Genomic DNA, 18,168 nt, shown 5'->3' with positions numbered 1-18,168 from the left:
CGCGTGCAGAGTTCAGTAATCATCTTGTTGTTCAGATTAGTACCATTGTCAGTGATAACTCTTTCAGGAGACAACAGGTTTCTCAAATAGATATTTGATAGAATCCATCTTAGAAGTCAATAAAGTGGTATGATTCAACATAGACTGTCTTAGTCGGCGAGCAGCCCAAGCCAAAGCGCAGCAAGCTTTCTCGAGCTGTGAGTATCTTGTTTCACAGTCGGTACCTTTTGCTAAGGCAGTGTATGACATGCTCTTTTCGACCAGACTCGTCATGTTGCCCCAGCACACCCTATTGAATTTTCTAACACGGTCAAATACATGATTAGAGGTCTTCCTTCAACTGGTAGCATTAGAATTGGAGGTTCTTAGAGATACTTCTTGATTTTGTCATTCATCATTCCATACCATCTCTCGATTTTTCTTTTTTAGTAATTTGAAGATGGTTTGCAGGTTGCAGTCAAGTGCGGGATGAATCGGGCAATGTAATTCGAGTGCCCCCCAAGAAACCTCTGACTTCTTTCTTGTCTATTTCAGTACCCATTGCAATTTCAATTGATTCCTCCTGCGGCTGTATGGTCTTTCCTTCTTGTAGTAACAGTCTGGCGAGTTCTCCAGGGACTTCACAGTCTTCCTCACTTCCATCCTCGGCTTGGTAGATCGGATTTTCAAAGTCATAATGAACAGTAGCAGAACTATTATCAACAGGATCCAGAGTGGATATGGATCGGAAAACTGTTACGTGCGTGTGTGCAAGAAAACATAGCTTGTTTTGAAAAAATGACAGGAAAGATAAAGAGCGCAATATTTGAATGCAAAAAGTCCATTGATTTATTGAATATGAATATGCTTATGAAATGACAAAACCCTTGAAAAATTAGCTATTATGCCCCGGGTATAGACACAATGCTTTGAAACACAAAAATAGCAATAACAATTACTCCTGACTAAAGGAAATCGGGATAGTGTCTTCAGCCTTCCAATTATTGGGTCCGTCACCAATTGTTGGGAAAATCCAGCTATCCAAGTCACAACCGTTATCAGTATCCTCCACAGCATTGACAGTCTTGTCATGATTAGGCAGAGGGGCAGTGATGACATTAGGAGTCTCCGGAGGCTCGAACTCAATTTCCCCAGCGTCGATCATATCCTGAATTTTGTTCTTCAACAACCAACAATCGTTTGTATCGTGTCCGGGGCTATCGGAGTGATATGCACACCTGGCATTGGGATTATAACGAGGCGAAGTAGTGTTGACTTTTGCAGGAGGACCTCTGAGAGTGATTAAGTTTCCCTTTAGCATACTTTGCAGTGCTTGTGCTAAAGTCATATTGAGCTTGGTAAACTGCCTTCTTGGTCTGTCTGGTCTTTGCTGGAAGTTTTGAGCTGGCGGGGCGGCAATTGTAACTGCCCCAACAATATGGTCACGATTCTTCTTGTTATGCTTCCTTTCACTGTACACAGCATTTGATTCATTCTTTCCCTGATAGGACTTTTTGGTGCTTGCAGAAGTAGTTGCCTGTATCCTTCCACTTCGAATGCCGCTCTCTACCCGTTCACCTGTCAGTATAAGTTCAGTGAAACCTGATGAAGAACTTCCCAGTAGATGGCTGTAGAATGGGCCAGTCAGTGTACCCATGAACATGTCCACTAACTCTCGATCAGTCATAGGGGGTTTGACTCTGCCAGCCAAATCTCTCCATTTCTGAGCATACTCTTTGAAGCTTTCTTTAGATCCCATGGCCATATTCTGCAACTGTAGCCGAGTAGGTGCTAATTCAGAATTGTACTGGTACTGCTTGTAGAAAGCCGTTGCTAAATCAGTCCAGGTGCGGATGTCAGAGCTCTCGAGCTGATAATACCATTCCAACTGAGTGCCAGATAGACTCTCTTGGAAGAAATGGATCCACAGTTTCTTATCAGTGGTATGCGGCTGGATCTTTCTCACATAAGCCCTTAGATGCATCTGAGGACAAGACGCACCATCGTACTTAGTGAAAGTGGGGATTTTGAATTTGCGAGGAATGGTCACATCGGAGACCAGACCCAAACTTTCGAAATCCAGACCAGGTGTCTTCTGACCCTCCATGGCTAGCATGCGTTCTTCCAGCAATTTGTACTTATCATCTCTTGGAGAGTACTGTTCATTTTCATACTCCTCATCATCATCCTCAGGGTTAGAGAAATCAGCATTCTCCTCCTCTGAATCATCCTCCGCCCCCTCTTCTGGACCATTCGGGATTCCAAATTTGATTCCCGTAGCCTGTCCTTTACGCCTTCTGCCCGGGTTAATGAAGCTCACAGCTTTCTTGTCCTTCTTCTTTTCGGCCAAAAGAGCCTTCAGTTCCTCCTGCCCCTTGGATAAGCTTAGCATCATCTCCTTGAATTGAGCATTCTGAGTCTGGAGATCCTTGACAGTTTGTTCGAGATCCATGTTTCTGTTTGCAATGAAGACCGTGAGAACATTGAACTTGTAGAATACCTGTTATGCAATGTATGAAATGTTTTCAAGGACTTTTGGAATTTAACTCTGCATAAATCCCCAACAAGAGGGAAATGTTTTATTGCTACTTTTTTTCAATGTTCATTACAAAAGGAATAATAGTAAAAATACAAAGCTCAAGTCTCCCAGGGGCGACTTCTTTTCGGGCGAAGATATGCATTGAGTCTTCGTTCCTCATTAAGCTGACTGGTGAGCTCTAACACTTTCTTCCTTTCTGCATTGAACTGAGCTTCGAAAGTATCTCTCTCTTCTCTCAACTGGGTCCAGGATCTTTTCAATTCCTCAACATCAGTAGGCATATCTGGATAAGGAATGATCTGGGAAGTAGCTCCTTCGGCCTCTGATTCAACAGTCAATGGTCCGACCGCAAGATATGGCATGACAAGTTCGCGAGCTCTGGCGCGCACCCATCTGAGATAAGGCTCCATAGGAATAGAATTTTTCTTTCCTAAATTGCTTCTTTTCACCATGCCCCAAGCTCGTACAAACCTTTGGCGGAGACCTTGAGAGTCATTGTCATAGTCAAACACTGTACCTTGAATAATCATTTCATGTGGACCATCTCTTCGAGCATGCCCAAACTGACGTAGGGCTAAGGCAGGATTATAAGTAATACCTCCCCTTATCCCCAGGAGTGGTACATTAGGGAACTCGCCACAACGATCAATGATGGTAACATTTTCCTTGAACTGAGGACACCAACAGATGTCTGAATGGGAGAGTGACATTATCTTTTGAGACCATCTCAGATTTTGCTCATTCTTCAAGACTGATTGAGGAAGGTGTGAAATAAACCACCTAGACAATAGAGGTATGCAGCACATGCGAGTCCCTTGCCTTTTCATGGTACGAGTGTGGAGGGAATGCAGAATGTCTCCCAGCAAGGTAGGTACAGGGTTATGAGTGAGAAATATCTTAATAGCATTCATGTCTATGAATTGGTCTGGATTAGGGAATAACACCAAGCCATAGATTAGCAATGCCAGGATGTCTTCGAAAGCACGGACGTTCATAACTTTTAAGAATTCTCGGGCCTTATTTGTCAGGAATTTGGCAAGTAAACCCTTAACTCCACTCCTTGTTACCCAATTAGCTTCGATGTCGGACTTCGTCATGTGTAAAGCTGCGGCAACTTCTTCGGACCTCGGAATCTTTTCTAAACCACTGAAAGGTATTTGATCAAGAATAGGTATCCCAAGCAGCTGGGAAAATTCTTCTAATGTGGGCACCAACTGATAATCTGGGAATGTGAAGCAATGATGTTTAGGATCGAAGAACTAGAATAGGACTCTCATCATATCTTCTTTGAAACCAGTGGTAACCAAATCGAGGAGAGAACCATGCTTTTTGACGAACTGAGCCTGATCAGGAAGTTCTGACACTAAATCCTTGAGTTGAGGAGAGATGACTACAAAATTTATCCGGATAGTCTTCCTGGGAGCCATAGCCTTACAAAATAGAGCCAAGTTAAATCCCTAAGTCCTCGAAGTGATTAGTGCAATGTCATAATGTTATGATGTTATGATGTTATGATGTTATGATGTTATGATATTATGATATTAAACAAATAACAAGCATAAGCAAGTCATACAACAATCATTCCTAGGTTTTAAGGCTTGCATGAGTTCCATAGGTAAGTACCCTCCCCACTGAAGTTTGGTGGGTTCAACCTGTCTTAGAATAGTAACCGGGTTCTAGAAGGATCTCAAATCATTGACCTTTCCTTAAGTCCACTTCAGTGCAACACCAAGTGGTTGACCGAAGCTTCCCTAAAGTCCAATCTCAAAGAGTGTAGTATCGAGTCTCAACCAACTCCAGTCGGAACCGAAGCCAGTTATCTCACTACTTTCTAATGGCCAGGATGAGTCAATTAGGGTTCTAAAGGTCTGGTTAATGCTTTTATGATACCACGCGAATGCCAAATATTTCCTCAACTAACATGAGGAACATCAGGACATCCAAAGTGCCACATTAACCGTAGCCATCATTTTGACCATTCCAGTATACGCCGGACAGTCGCGATGATCTCTTGCTACTTACCTAAGGTACACTAGATCCGGTGTAGGATCTTTCACTCAAGCATAACATACCCAAGCAATCCCTTAAAAATAAATCAGACAAATTGAATAAGTGATCTTGTTTTTAAGGTAACCTCTCTTTTTAAATATTCCCCAGCAGAGTCGTCAGTTCTGTCATACGGTGAACTGGACTTTTTGTGGTTTTAATCGCAATGTCGCGGTTAGCAAGAGTCGCCACCGACTTTTCTTTTATCCAATAAGGAAAGGTGGAAAAGAACAGGAAAGACCTTAATTTAGATTTTGGGTTCGGGAGGTACATTATACAAAGGGAAGGTGTTAGCACCCTTTGTATCCATGGTTATCCATGGGCTCTTAATTGCTCGATCACTTATATTATTTTTGTCTAAAAAAAGTGTTTGTGAATTGTTTGGAAAATTGTTTTGAAAAGAGAATTTAACTTTGTAATGATTCTTGTATGAATGTATACAAAGTGGTTATCTCGTTTAGTTTTGAAAATTGTTTAGAAAAATATAACTCGGTAATGATTCTAGTATGAATGTATACCAAGTGGTGATTTTCTAAAGGTATTTTGAAAGGTGTGAGGTGCGAAAAAGTGTTTTAAGTTGTGAGCCAGCAATTAAGAGTTATACCGACCCAAGGTCTTTACGGGCATTTCCTATCCTTATGAGGGTAAAACTGTCCTTATTATTGAGAAATAAGTAGTTTTATCCTTTGGATGTAAAAGGGTCATCGCAGGGTCATCGATTGGTCATTGAAGGCAACAGTTATGAGGATACCTTAGCATTCGAAGGGACTATCATCATTTAATCGTAGGCAACATCGGAGGGTCATCGAGGGACAAAATCGTATTTCCGAAGGCAACATCCGAGGGACTATGATGATTTTACCGAAGGGTCTTTGCTAAGTGTATCCCCACATTCGCGGGACATGACCATTATACCGTAATACCGTAAGGCAGCAAAGAGAGGTCCAAGATCACTTATTTAAAGGTCATATTTTAAAGTCAATTAAGTAATTAAGTCCATACTAAAATCAATGCATTAAAATTAATACATTAAAATTAATACATTAAAATTAAGACATTAAAATGAACACATTAAAATTAATTAGGCCACTTAGGGTGAGTCTCCACAAGGGTATCCCACAAATAAAGTGGAAGACCTAAACAACAATCTTTTCCTGGGACATATGAACCTTTGCAAAATTCAGCAAACGGGTTAGAATACCAAATCAGGGTGCAATCGAGAGTTGCACCAAAGTAATAGGTAAACAAAGCATGGTTATGATAAAACAGGTCAGATGGGCAAAGATCAAAATAGGACGAAGAACAGCGGCATCCATTACAACAATTCAAAGTATCCAGGCATACTTAAGTTACATGCAAAGCCTCAAATATATTTATGAATCTCAATTATGATGTCACATGTGAATTAGGAACATAAAGCGATAATAGTAACGCAAACCTGTTTGCAATTGAGTCGCAACCTTGAATTGGCCGATCGGATAGAATTGAGCGGAGGTGACCTTGCTGCCGCCGTAAGATTAGATTCGGTAAAAGGGCACACAATAGTTTCCGTTGTAGAAACTATTGTGCGAAAAGAATCAACTAAATACCAAAAGGGAATCAGGAATTGCAAAAGAAATAGTATAGCACTTGTAAAACACAATGCCTAAGCTGCTGGGAAAGAAGAGAAAATGCAAAGGCGAAAACGGCAAAGGAAAAAGAATCTCGGCAAAAGCTCCCCCTTTTAGGTTTTCAAGGCGGCTATTTATATTGTTGTCATTAGGTCATGCCTGCTACCAAAAAAAAAGTCTTCAACACGTACGTGGATATAGGGCCCAACGGATCTTCAAGTCTCCGAAGCGTTGCCTGCGCCCACAAAGTAGGGGAATGGTGTGACGTTCGTCACACCCTGTGTGACGCCCGTCACAGGGGTGTGCGAGGCGTGACGCTCGTCACAGCCTCTGTGACGCTCGTCACAGATGCCACACCCGTGTTCTTGTACTTTGGGTTGGGCTTTGCTGTTTGGTTCGTTTTCTTTCCTTTTTGCACCCCTTTTCCTCCGCTTCCAAATAAACCACTTTCATATTATCACCAGGTGAGCGTGTAGCGAGTAGGCCATTTTGGGTCATTCGCGAGCTGGGCCTTTGTTCCTTTAAGTGTCATAAAAAGGAGTCGGAACGCCCTGAAATGTCTTGAAATATAAATGGGCAAATTTTGGGGTATGACACATATCCTTGTCTAGAGTGACTTTGCATACGGGGCGTAGGCCCTAGCTATTCAAAGCACTCGCCCTTGTTCATAGACTTTAGTTCAATTTGAATCATGCAATCGACAAGTCTTCTTCTTCGAGCAAGCATCATATCTTTCAACACTTCAACAGTGAAGCACCATTGCACATCAATCATTCCTTCCTCAGTGGATCATTAATCATACTTCCTTTGACATTCATATTTCCTTTGAATCAATTCCCTTGTAATGAAGTCTTTGAATCCTAGTCAATCAACTCAATCATTTTTTGCCTCGTCGGTCCTCCTGTGCTTTGGCAAACCCCTATTCATTATGATCCTTATCAGTCCTCTTGTGCTTAGGCCCACTCCAGTCAATCATTGTTTGCCTTACCAGTCCTCTTGTGCTTTGGCAAACCCCTCAATCATTTGTTCGTTTTATAAGACCTCCCGTGCTTAGACGAAGTTTTTGCCTTGTAAATCCTCTTGTGTGTAGGCCAATCATTTCATAATCATTTGTTTGTCTTATAAGACCTCTCGTGCTTAGATAAATCTATTGCTTTATAAATCCTATCGTGTGTAGGCCAATCATTTCATAATCATTCGTTCGTCTTATAAGACCTTTCGTGCTTAGACGAATCTCTTGCCTTATAAATCCTCTCGTGTGTAGGCCAATCATTTCATAATCATTTGTTCGTCTTATAAGACCTCTCGTGCTTAGACAAATCTCTTTCCTTACAAATCCTCTCGTGTGTAGGCCAATCATTTCATAATCATTGCTCGTCTTATAACACATATCGTGCTTAGGCAAAGCTCTTGCCTTGTAAATCCTCTCGTGTGTAGGCCAATCATTTCATAATCATTTTCTTGTCTTATAAGACCTTGACGAAGCTCTTGCCTTGTAAATCCTCTCGTGTGTAGGCTAATCATTTCATAATCATTTGTTCGTCTTATAAGACCTCTCGTGCTTAGACGAAGCTTTTGCCTTGTAAATCCTCTTATGTGTAGGCCAATCATTTCATAATCATTATTTGTCTTATAAGAACTCTCGTGCTTAGACGAATCTCTTGCCTTATAAATCCTCTCGTGTGTAGGTCAATCATTTCATAATCATTGGTCGTCTTATAAGACCTCTCGTACTTCAACGAATCTCCTGCCTTATAAATCCTCTCATGTATAGGCTAATCATTTCATAATCTTTGTTCGTCTTATAAGACCTCTCGTGCTTAGACGAATCTCTTACCTTATAAATCCTCTCGTGTATAGGCCAATCATCTCATAATCTTCGTTCGTCTTATAAGACCTCTCGTGCTTAGACGAAGTTCTCTTGCCTTGTAAATCCTCTCGTGTATAGACCAATCATGTCTCATTTGTCCTTATGGTGGATCACCATTATTGGGTTAGTACCACACTCTTGCTTGTTAAGCAACTTATCTTGCCTCTTAACAATCAGTCTCGTTCCCTTTTGTTTCAGTTGTAGTAGGCTGAACTACGATTGCTCTGATTTTCTCATTGCACGATGAGAATACGTAGCCACGAGATTTTGAAACCTCAGCGATCATACTTATTTATTACTCATGTCTTAGGACATTTTTCCATTCATCTCCATGGAACGTTAATCATGACCTACATTCATATTATACCTTCATTCATTTCATGTGATATACCCTATTCTTTGAGCCAAATACACTATACCTTTGTGCTCCATCTTGCATCTCTTTGTGAACCAAGAGCCGATTTGTTTGTCTTATTAGTCCTCTCGTTGCTTAGACGAACATATCCTTACTTACTTTGCATCTGTATACATGCAATCCTTTCTTTTTCAATTATTCCAATGCAATGATACCATGTCTTAGGCCTCTCACTTGTTGGTTCGTACCAGTTTTACTCTTGGGTTCACATTTTCACCCATTGTTGGAGTTCAAACAACATTATTCGTTAGTTCAGACTATACTTTGATCACACTTCTTTTCATCTCCCACCACTAGTTCTTTGAACTACAGAGCTCTGAATTCCTCATTGCACTATGAGGATACGTAGGCATGAGAGCCCCAATCCTCACCGAACACTCTATCTATTTCTTTCCTTTCCCTCATTCTTTATGTGAGTAATCTTTAGTTATCACACTCATTCGAACGAAAACAATCAAAACGGTTCCCATGGAGTACCATGGATGTTTTGGGTGTTAATACTTTCCCCTTGCATAACCGACTTTCTTACCCAACGTATATCTTTCTCCAAGTTTTATCGATGTTTTTCCTTTTCTTCAGGAATAAATAAAGTTCGATGACAACTCTGTTATATATTCGAGCGTGCGATACGCTCGGTTATATTAAAGAGAATCACAAGAAAAAATCTTAGAAGAATTTTGGATAATTCTCTCTTCCTGCCTCATTAAATAGTTAGATATAGTTTCCCTAATTTAATTGATAATTTTACAATAACATCAGTTATAAGAGCACGAGTTAAAAATCTATTACATTCTATTTACTCAAATTTCAGTCACGGTTACTTGATCAAAATAGTTAGATATAAAATTATTGGAATTAAACTTAAAAATTAAATAGGTTATGCCATTTTCTAAATAAATAAAAGTATGTTCATCTTTACGAAGTAAGCGCAACGACGTGTCGTTTTAAGTATTGAGCTTGGTTAAACCCCGTGTCCGTCTTGTTGTAGAGTCTGTTGCTTATTTCATTCACCATTTCTGATTCGACATGGCGGCTTTCTTAAGGAAGGTAGCAAGGGCCACTCCGATCTCATTCGGCGCCCATTCCAAATCTTCCCGTACTAATTTCCACATACCCTTCACCGCTATTGCCGCCATTTCCGGCGGATTCTCCTACCTTTACTACTCTGCCTCTCCCAATCTGGTAGCTGCTAGCTTTACTCTTCGTCCTTGTGTTCTCTTTTAATCGATTATTTTTCGTCATTTGCGTGAATATAATGAACTCCGTAATCAAATTTGTGCTGACTTTTTGCAGGTTCACTCAGATCAAATTGGAGATGAGGAAATTAAGCCTAAAAATATCGGTGAGTTTCCTCTTGAGTTGGAATGGCATCGATGTTATCTTACTTGAATGTGATTGTGACTGTTTTTTGTGGATATAGTGGAATGTAATGGCGTGACAGATTTATCTTAAAATTCAGTGTAGGTTTTGGATTGATTTGTACGATGAATTCTTGTGGCAAATTGATTTATGTGCCTATAAATATAGATTATTGCTTTATAGCTTGCGTTATGATTTGTGATTACCTTCTGATTCCAGTGTGTGATGAAGAATATTTTGCGTTTTTTTGTTTTCAGCACTGATTCCTGATAAATGGGTTGAATTTAAGCTGCAAGACACTGCCAGGGTCAGTCAAAATACTCACTTATACAGGTATATCCTATAGGACAAATCATGAATTTGGACGCATCTTTAATATCTTACTATAATTTGTGTGAAGTGTAATAATTTGTGACTCTATTCATGTGAGGGCGTTTCTCTTCCTTAATTTTGTTAGCTCGTCTTTCAACAAGTTTTTGATATGATATTAGTATTACTCAAATAGAATGAATTTTGGGTTTGTATTTCTCTTGAGAAACAATTAATTCAAACTCTGCTTAAAATTGAAGCTACTGGTTGTGGAGGATTCTTAATTTTGTTAGCTCGTCTTTCAACAAGGTTTTGATTTCATATTAGTATTACACAAATGGAATGGTTGTGGGTTTGTATTTCTCAAGAGAAACAATTCATTCCAACCCTGCTTAAAATTGAAGCTTCTATAAGTCGTGGAGGATTCTTAACAATAACTTCAACAGTTGCACGAAGAGTCCCTCTCAATAATCAACATTCATTTATTAAATAAATAATATTGTTTGGTTCCTTTTGGAGCTTTAGTGATGCTTGAGTAAGCATAATCTTGGTCAAACTATGTTTTAGTCTGTCATGATTTTGCAATTTAACTATTTGCTCCCTCATTTTTAAGTTTACGAATTAGTCCTTCATAAGAATTTTCTTTCTCCTAGATTTCTTGTATTTTTCTTTCAATTGTATGTCACCATTAAGTGCATATTCAATATTCCACATCATCAGCCAAATAACACTCCATGGTTTATCATTAAACCAATAGTGGGCATGAGCTTCCATGAGAGAAGCAGATAAGCTAAACATTCAGTCTTAATATTGTGAAGACTCCTCTATTTACATATAAATATATTTTTTGTATTAATTAATCCTTAATAATATTAGGGAGATAAACTGAGATGTAAATCGAATGATCCAAGTAGAGTGGATAAATGGAAAAAAGTTAAGATGTGATTTGTGATAAAAATATACCACTCAAACCTAAAAGGAAATTTTACCAAATAGCTATAACTATAAGACTTGCAATTTTACATGGGACTGAATGTTGGTTAGGCGGTGAAGTACTAAAGAGAGAGTAAGGTCAATGTGGCAAAAAACGTTAGGCAGTGAAGTACTAAAGAGAGAGTAAGCTCAATGTAGCAAAAAGTGTTAGGCGGTGAAGTACTAAGGAGAGACTAAGCTGAATGTTGGGAAAACGTTAAGGTAGCTCCTACTGCAGCAAAAATTAGAGTTGTCTTAGGTGGTTTGGGCATATGTGGAGCACTCCCACAGACACATTGATAAGATTGGTAGACAAGATGGAGGATAGTCTAACATCTAGAGGTAGAGGGAGACCAAAACGGATCTGCTGCAGCAGTTTTATGGTGCTAAGTGGTTAGATTAAGAAAGGGAAAATTTATTTCTTAGACCAATGCAGCGGCTTTTGTAAAAATTGCTTGTTGGGAGAACTGAAATGCTTATGATAGTATGTAATGCAACTGTAGCATGAGCTGATAACTTAGGGATAAAATCATACTAGATGTGGATTCATGGATGTTGCATGTATTAATTATGTTATAGCTAAATGTACACAATATTTTAAATTTCATGTGAGAAAATACCTTAACAGATTTCATTTTGTATTTATATCACTGTATCTCTAACTCTAACTGTACATTTGTACCCCAGGTTTTCGTTCGATCCCACTAAGAAGTTGGGTTTGGATGTTGCTTCTTGCATTCTTACGAGGTGTGATAGATTTTTGATAGTTCATATTGTTTTTCTATTGGCGTGTGTGGGTGTATTTCGCCACAACAAAGACTTAAATTTTACATACAAATGCAGGGCTCCACTGGGACAAGATGCTGAAGAAAAACCAAAATATGTCATTCGTCCGTAAGTTTCTTGTTGAGACAATGAGTGTACTTTATCTTCATGTCTTCTGATATTTCTTTGTTCTGGCACTTGATACCGTTACCTTCGGGCTTTATTCTGTCTAAAAACCTTTATGACTGTTTTAATATTCTTAAATTGTTGATATCATTTGCTTTTTCACTGTACTTATATTTCTGCCACCGATAGCCTTGGTATGATTATTTTGTAAAGCTTTTCAAAATGCCATTTAACATCCCTTTTAACCTCGTCATTATTGGTGCTGGATGTTGTTAGGAGCCAAGGAAAAATAAAATGAAAGAGAGTAAAAAAATTGATATGTACTATTGAAAATTGAACAGGAAATATAGAGAATAAAACTCTCTCCATCCTCCCATCCCTTATTTATCTAGCTAACTTCCTCTTACTAACTGTCCCTAAGAAATGTATGAAAATCATTCATTCTGGGTGCATTTTTTTTTCACTTATGCTGTCCTCAGAATTTTGTTCTTCTGTAAATTAAATAAACAGAGATCAGGGGTCATTATGTACTTCATTTTCTACCTAAAAAGACAGTTTTTGCATTCGTTGTTTTATTTGTACATTTTACTTTGCTTTATTTCTTTGTCTTGTTCCTGACTCCTTCATTCCTGAATTTCTTTTCTGGTTCCCTTTGAAATAAGTGCCATTTCTGACCTCAGAGGAACTCCGTAGTGGATCTTTCAGCTTTGGAATGATATTGTGTTCTTTATGTGAAACATTTGTCATATTTGTATCTTTCTACTAATCTTTAGGAAGCACGACAACCATTTTCTTCTTACTAGCTGTAAAATGTAGACAATTGAACAGTAACATATATATTATTATATTACTTACGAATTTATCTATACTTATTTCTCCTATTAAGAATGGGATACTAAAAATTTCATCTCAATGTCAAGGCCACACTTTAGATTGTTATGATTTCTTACTTATCGTTGATGTTTTGCGGAGATTGACTTAAGTGAGAGTGTTTGTGTCCGAATCTTCAGGTATACTCCTATATCAGATCCAGAATCTACAGGATATTTTGATTTGTTAATCAAGGTATGTCGCAAATGCATTACTTTTCTTATCCCCGTTAATCATCTAGCAGGCCCTTTTAAAGAGGCACTTCGGTGACATACTTTTCAAATTGTTACAGGTGTATCCCGACGGAAAAATGAGCCAGCATTTTGCAAGCTTAAAACCAGGTGATGTCGTTGAAGTAAAAGGGTATGTCATTTGCAATAACAACTCAAGATCAGAACAATACTTTTCATGCTTACACTTTCGATGATAAATGCATTGTTTCTTTCAGGCCCATTGAAAAGTTTAAATATACCCCTAATATGAAGAAGAATATTGGCATGGTAAGCATATTAGCATTGGTTGTTGTTCAACACCATCAATTCAATATCCATTAACAAGTAAATTAAGCTTGTTTGGTAGCCTTTAGAGAGTGCCTTTAAATTTGAAAAGGAAAATGAAGAATTTGTTACTTCCCGAAAAGTATGTTTGAAATGCCTACGCCAATCTCTCTCCCAAACATGGACTTTATTTATGCCTTTCACTCTGTTGTTCTTTATGTATTCCATTAAGTTCATAGACATGAATGCATAAACTTCATTTTGCTTTCTTCAAGGTTTAGGATTTATAATATAATGATATGAATACATTAACTTCATCATGCAGATTGCCGGCGGCTCAGGAATTACTCCCATGCTTCAAGTAATTGAGGCTATATTGAAGAATTCTGATGACAAAACTCAGGTAGGTTGCAAACTTCTACATATTATCCCACCAATATGTACATTATATATAGCTTGTAGCTTGTTTTGTATACGTGGAAGAGATTAATTTCTATGCACTGACAGTGCAAAACTTCTTTACATGTGCATCTAATCAAATCGCATCGCAGTGCCACTCACTTAATTTAGTTCCTAAAAGTAAAATATCTCGACAAATATCTATACTGTGCAATTTGATTGGATCTATGTGTAAAAAGTTTTCCACTATCAATGTATACAAATTAAATTCTCTGGAGAAATGCAGTCATTTTGTTTATGCATATGAAGTATGATTATTTGTTTTGTGATATACGTGAGAGTATCACATTTGATGGCGGCCTTGTACGTATACAGATATCATTGCTTTATGCTAATGTCTCCCCAGATGACATACTGCTTAAACAGAAGCTTGACATTCTAGCAGCAACCCACCCGAATCTAAAGGTAAAAAATATTGTTTAGAGAAGTTATTTTGGTTAGTCAATCTGTTGTTATTTTGGACAAATTAGTTATTTGTTAAAACAAATTTTGCAGATATTCTACACAGTAGACAATCCAACAAAAAATTGGAAAGGAGGTGCAGGTTACATATCGAAGGATATGGCTGTAAAAGGCTTACCTAGTCCTAGCGACGATACTCTTATACTTGTGAGTTTTGCTTTTCATGTATAAGCTATATATAGCATTTACAGAACTCTTGGGTTCAAACAATTTGAACCTCTAGGGAGCTTACTTTTAAGTATTTATATTTGTCTAATAGTTAAAATCACTAATATGATGGTTAATATAGCATTTTCACAACTTGTTGTGGTTACTCCTATAGATTGCTAAGCTGGATAGCAACATTTAGGGTCCGATTTTTCAATATTTTTTAAAAATCATTTTTTCATGTATTAGTTATGTTTGTGTGTAAGCTTTTCTCAGAAATCATTTTGTTAATTTTTGTGCTGAAAATGAAATAGCTATTTTCAGTAGCTTTTGAAGAAAATCACTTTTATAGAAGAGAGAAAAAAAAAAGATAGTTTATGGTGTCTGTTTTTAAATGAAAAATTATTTTAACATGCATAGTTTTCAACTTGAATGCTTTTTCAACCATGATTTATGTTTTTCTTAAAAGTCTCTAAAGAATAATTTCCAAATTATTTATATCAAAATCACTTTTATTTTAGTCTATAACAAACAAGTCTTAATAAGACGCAATACATTTGAATTAAATTTATCTGTTTTGCATTGAGAAAATAACGTGTTGTATTGAGATACTATTCTATGTCAATGTTTTTCATCTTTTGATGAAAAGGTTTGTTTATAAGGAAATGGATTGTGGTGGTTGCAAAGTTTCATAATTATGTTAAATTTCTGTTGCATAAGCTGAACCCTAGTATCACCTGCATTTCAGGTGTGTGGTCCTCCTGGAATGATGAAACATATATCGGGTGAAAAGGCAAAGGACTGGACACAAGGAGAGGTATGAATTTAATTGTATGTTGTTGTGTTTGATTTTATTTCTTGGATTTTTCTAATCATGCATTTCCTGGTTTGATTTTCTGCAGGTATCTGGCATACTCAAAGAGGCTGGGTACACCGAACAAATGGTTTACAAATTTTGAGAAATTTTGGTTCCATGCTTGCATCTAATTGATTGCTACAGAATTCGTGTTTTACAAATTATGAGAGATTTTGTTTCTAGCATGCTAAGTGTGCACATACACCGCAAAATTTGCCTCCTAATGTTATTTCTGAAAGATGCAGATGAAAATTCTAACATGAAATAAGTGGATAGAGAATCCTAATGTTATTTCTGAAAGATGCAGATGAAAATTCTAACTTGAAACATGAAATAAATCAAGAATTTGCAGTGGATAGAGAATTATTGATTGTGTAAATGCCTTGTTTGTTAGATTATGCGGGGGTTGATCAAGTAACAGGAATTGAGAATTACATGTTTCGTTTAGATGGATTTATCATTAGGTATTTGGTCGCATTTGCGCTCATCAACTTCCCACGAGTTTTGTTCTTGTGTCTTCAATCCATGTTATATGGATTTATCATAGGTATTGGTTGCATTTGTGCTCATCAACTTCAGGATCGTATTCACACATTTTTCATAATTGATTTGTTCTTGTGCAAGACACAACTCAGGTCAGAACTATGTGCAACAGTGCTCTTTGATGGACTGATGGAGGATTATCTCTTTTGCATCAAGTCATTAATTTACCCTCCATCCTCAATAGGTGATCCTCTCCCTATTTTCCAACTCATAGATGTGATTCTTGAAGGATTACCACATACATGATTTTAGTCATGTCACCTTAGTTATTGAAAGCAAATTCTAACTACCGCTTATATGTTTCCAATGCTGAAGGTGAGAAAGAAAAACATAAGAAATTGTGAGGGAGTTGAATTGTGTTGGGTTTTAAAAAAATTGATTACTAAAAATTAAAAAGGTTAACTGTTGAAAATAAAGAGGGAGGGAAGAAAATCTACGCAAGAATTTTATGTTGTTTTACTTAATAATTTGAAGTTCGTACTTGAAGGATTTCCACTACAATCAATTTAAATTACAACAACTACTAGGACTCTCCCGTTCATGAATTTTATTTGACTTTAACAATTTCTAAAAAAAGATTCGCAATTATGAATTTTATCCTAGATTTACTCGTGCAGGTTCTGAAAACAAATAAAAGATGTTGGTAATGTCTACTTTGACAAGCACATTATCTTATTCTAAACTAACGGGCTATTTGCTTTTGGAGCATAATTAATTCGTTTAGGGATCCTTTTAAGCTGAACTATTTTTAAAATGGCCTCAGGTTTTACTGTTGATATTTTCTAAATCAAATATCAATCATACCCTATGAACTATTATTGTGGCCTCAGATTTAACTGTTCATACTTTCTTAGAGAAATTGAGCGTTAAAAAACTGAAACAAACAATACTTCTCATTATTCAAATCCTATGAGTTTTACAAGTCAATATACTTTCTCCGTTACTTTTTAAGTGTCATTTTTTAATTTTTTACAAATATCAAGAAATCTAATCATTATTGTTACTTTTCACACAATAATTTTTCTTTTATCTATAATACCCTTAATTATATATTATATTCATTTTACTTTTTCTTTCTTTATAATAATTACCTGGGGTAATTTTGATTAAAGAGCAATTAATATTACATTAAACTTAGCAAGTGACAATTAAAAAGAAATATATTTTTCTCAAGAAAGTGACACTTATAAAAGAACGGAGGAAGTATATACTTAGGGCCATTAATTTACTAAAATCCCTTAATCATGCATAAAAATGGGTGGGAAGTCCAAAGAAAACGTTACAACACTAAGGGCATGTTTGAAATGCATCTTAAAAACTCTTTTTTAGTTTTTGAAAATTTAAAATTTAAAAACTTGTTTGAATATAATATTTTGCAAAAGTGTTTTTAAAAACTCTTTTCTATTTTTCAGTTTTTAAAAGTAAAAAAGTGAAACAGTTTAGTTGTGTTTTGCTTCTCACTTTTTAGTTTTTAGTATTATAAAACTTAAAGAAAAAACATAAAAAATTTATAATTTTCATTAATAACATTAATGTGATTTTAAAAGATTAGATTATCAAATAAGTTTTTCCATTTTCATATTTTTAAAACAGTTTTTAAAAATTACTTTATCAAACAAATTTTTTGTTAATTTTCTTCTTAAAAATAATTTTTTAAAATAGATTTGAAAAACAAATTTTAAAAACTAAAATTGGAAAGTGTTTCAAACAGGCCCTAAATCTTTTACTGAGAATATTACGGGTTGACCATAATAATTATTACGGGAGTAATTTTTATTACTCCTTTGTTGTAATTCTTTTTGATTGACGTAGAAAATTGATTTTTTGTCTTAAATTATCCCCCCCCCCCCCCCCCCCCCCCCCCCCCCCCATGTTTTATGTTTTTGATTCTGATGACTTTAATATGATTTGGATTCATTTAGCAATCACTATTTTTCTAAAATACAAAAACATAAAATAAAATAACTCAAAGCAAATAATACAAAAAAAAGTAGATACACAAGAAAATACAAAAACATAAAATAAAATAACTCAAAGCAAATAATACAAAAAAAAGTAGATACACAAGAAGCAAACACATAAATTAACATAAACACGGTCAAAAATAGACTTATCAAACTCTCTTATACTTAAACTATTGCTTGTCTTCAAGCAATTTAACGAACATAAAAAGAATTAGGACAACTCAAACATTTTAGAAAAACTTGAAGAAATGCATGCATACTATCTCAAAATCCATAGTCTATTTAGCTTAAGTTCGTATCTATAGATACTTTTGTTCCGACTAAAGGTTTCTATAAGAACACTTACTAGAGTCTTCCTCATAAATAAAAACCTCGTCATA

The 18,168-nt window shown here is 36.4% G+C and overlaps 1 protein-coding gene across 1 annotated transcript; it reads left to right on the top strand.

The window, feature by feature from the left end:
- The first annotated feature begins 9,272 nt into the window (after positions 1-9,272).
- Positions 9,273-15,644, top strand: LOC127073576 (NADH-cytochrome b5 reductase-like protein). Its single transcript, XM_051014749.1, has 13 exons — positions 9,273-9,641; positions 9,753-9,801; positions 10,076-10,151; positions 11,787-11,846; positions 11,943-11,993; positions 13,001-13,055; positions 13,153-13,223; positions 13,309-13,360; positions 13,683-13,760; positions 14,132-14,221; positions 14,312-14,425; positions 15,174-15,242; positions 15,328-15,644. The coding sequence occupies exons 1-13, from the start codon at positions 9,486-9,488 to the stop codon at positions 15,382-15,384; spliced, it is 978 nt and encodes a 325-aa protein (XP_050870706.1). The 5' UTR covers positions 9,273-9,485; the 3' UTR covers positions 15,385-15,644.
- Positions 15,645-18,168: the final 2,524 nt, after the last annotated feature.

This window comes from Lathyrus oleraceus, chromosome 4 (genome assembly GCF_024323335.1).
Source record: "Lathyrus oleraceus cultivar Zhongwan6 chromosome 4, CAAS_Psat_ZW6_1.0, whole genome shotgun sequence".
In the NCBI taxonomy this organism is placed as follows: domain Eukaryota; kingdom Viridiplantae; phylum Streptophyta; class Magnoliopsida; order Fabales; family Fabaceae; genus Lathyrus; species Lathyrus oleraceus.
This window is presented reverse-complemented; position numbering and strand designations above follow the sequence as displayed.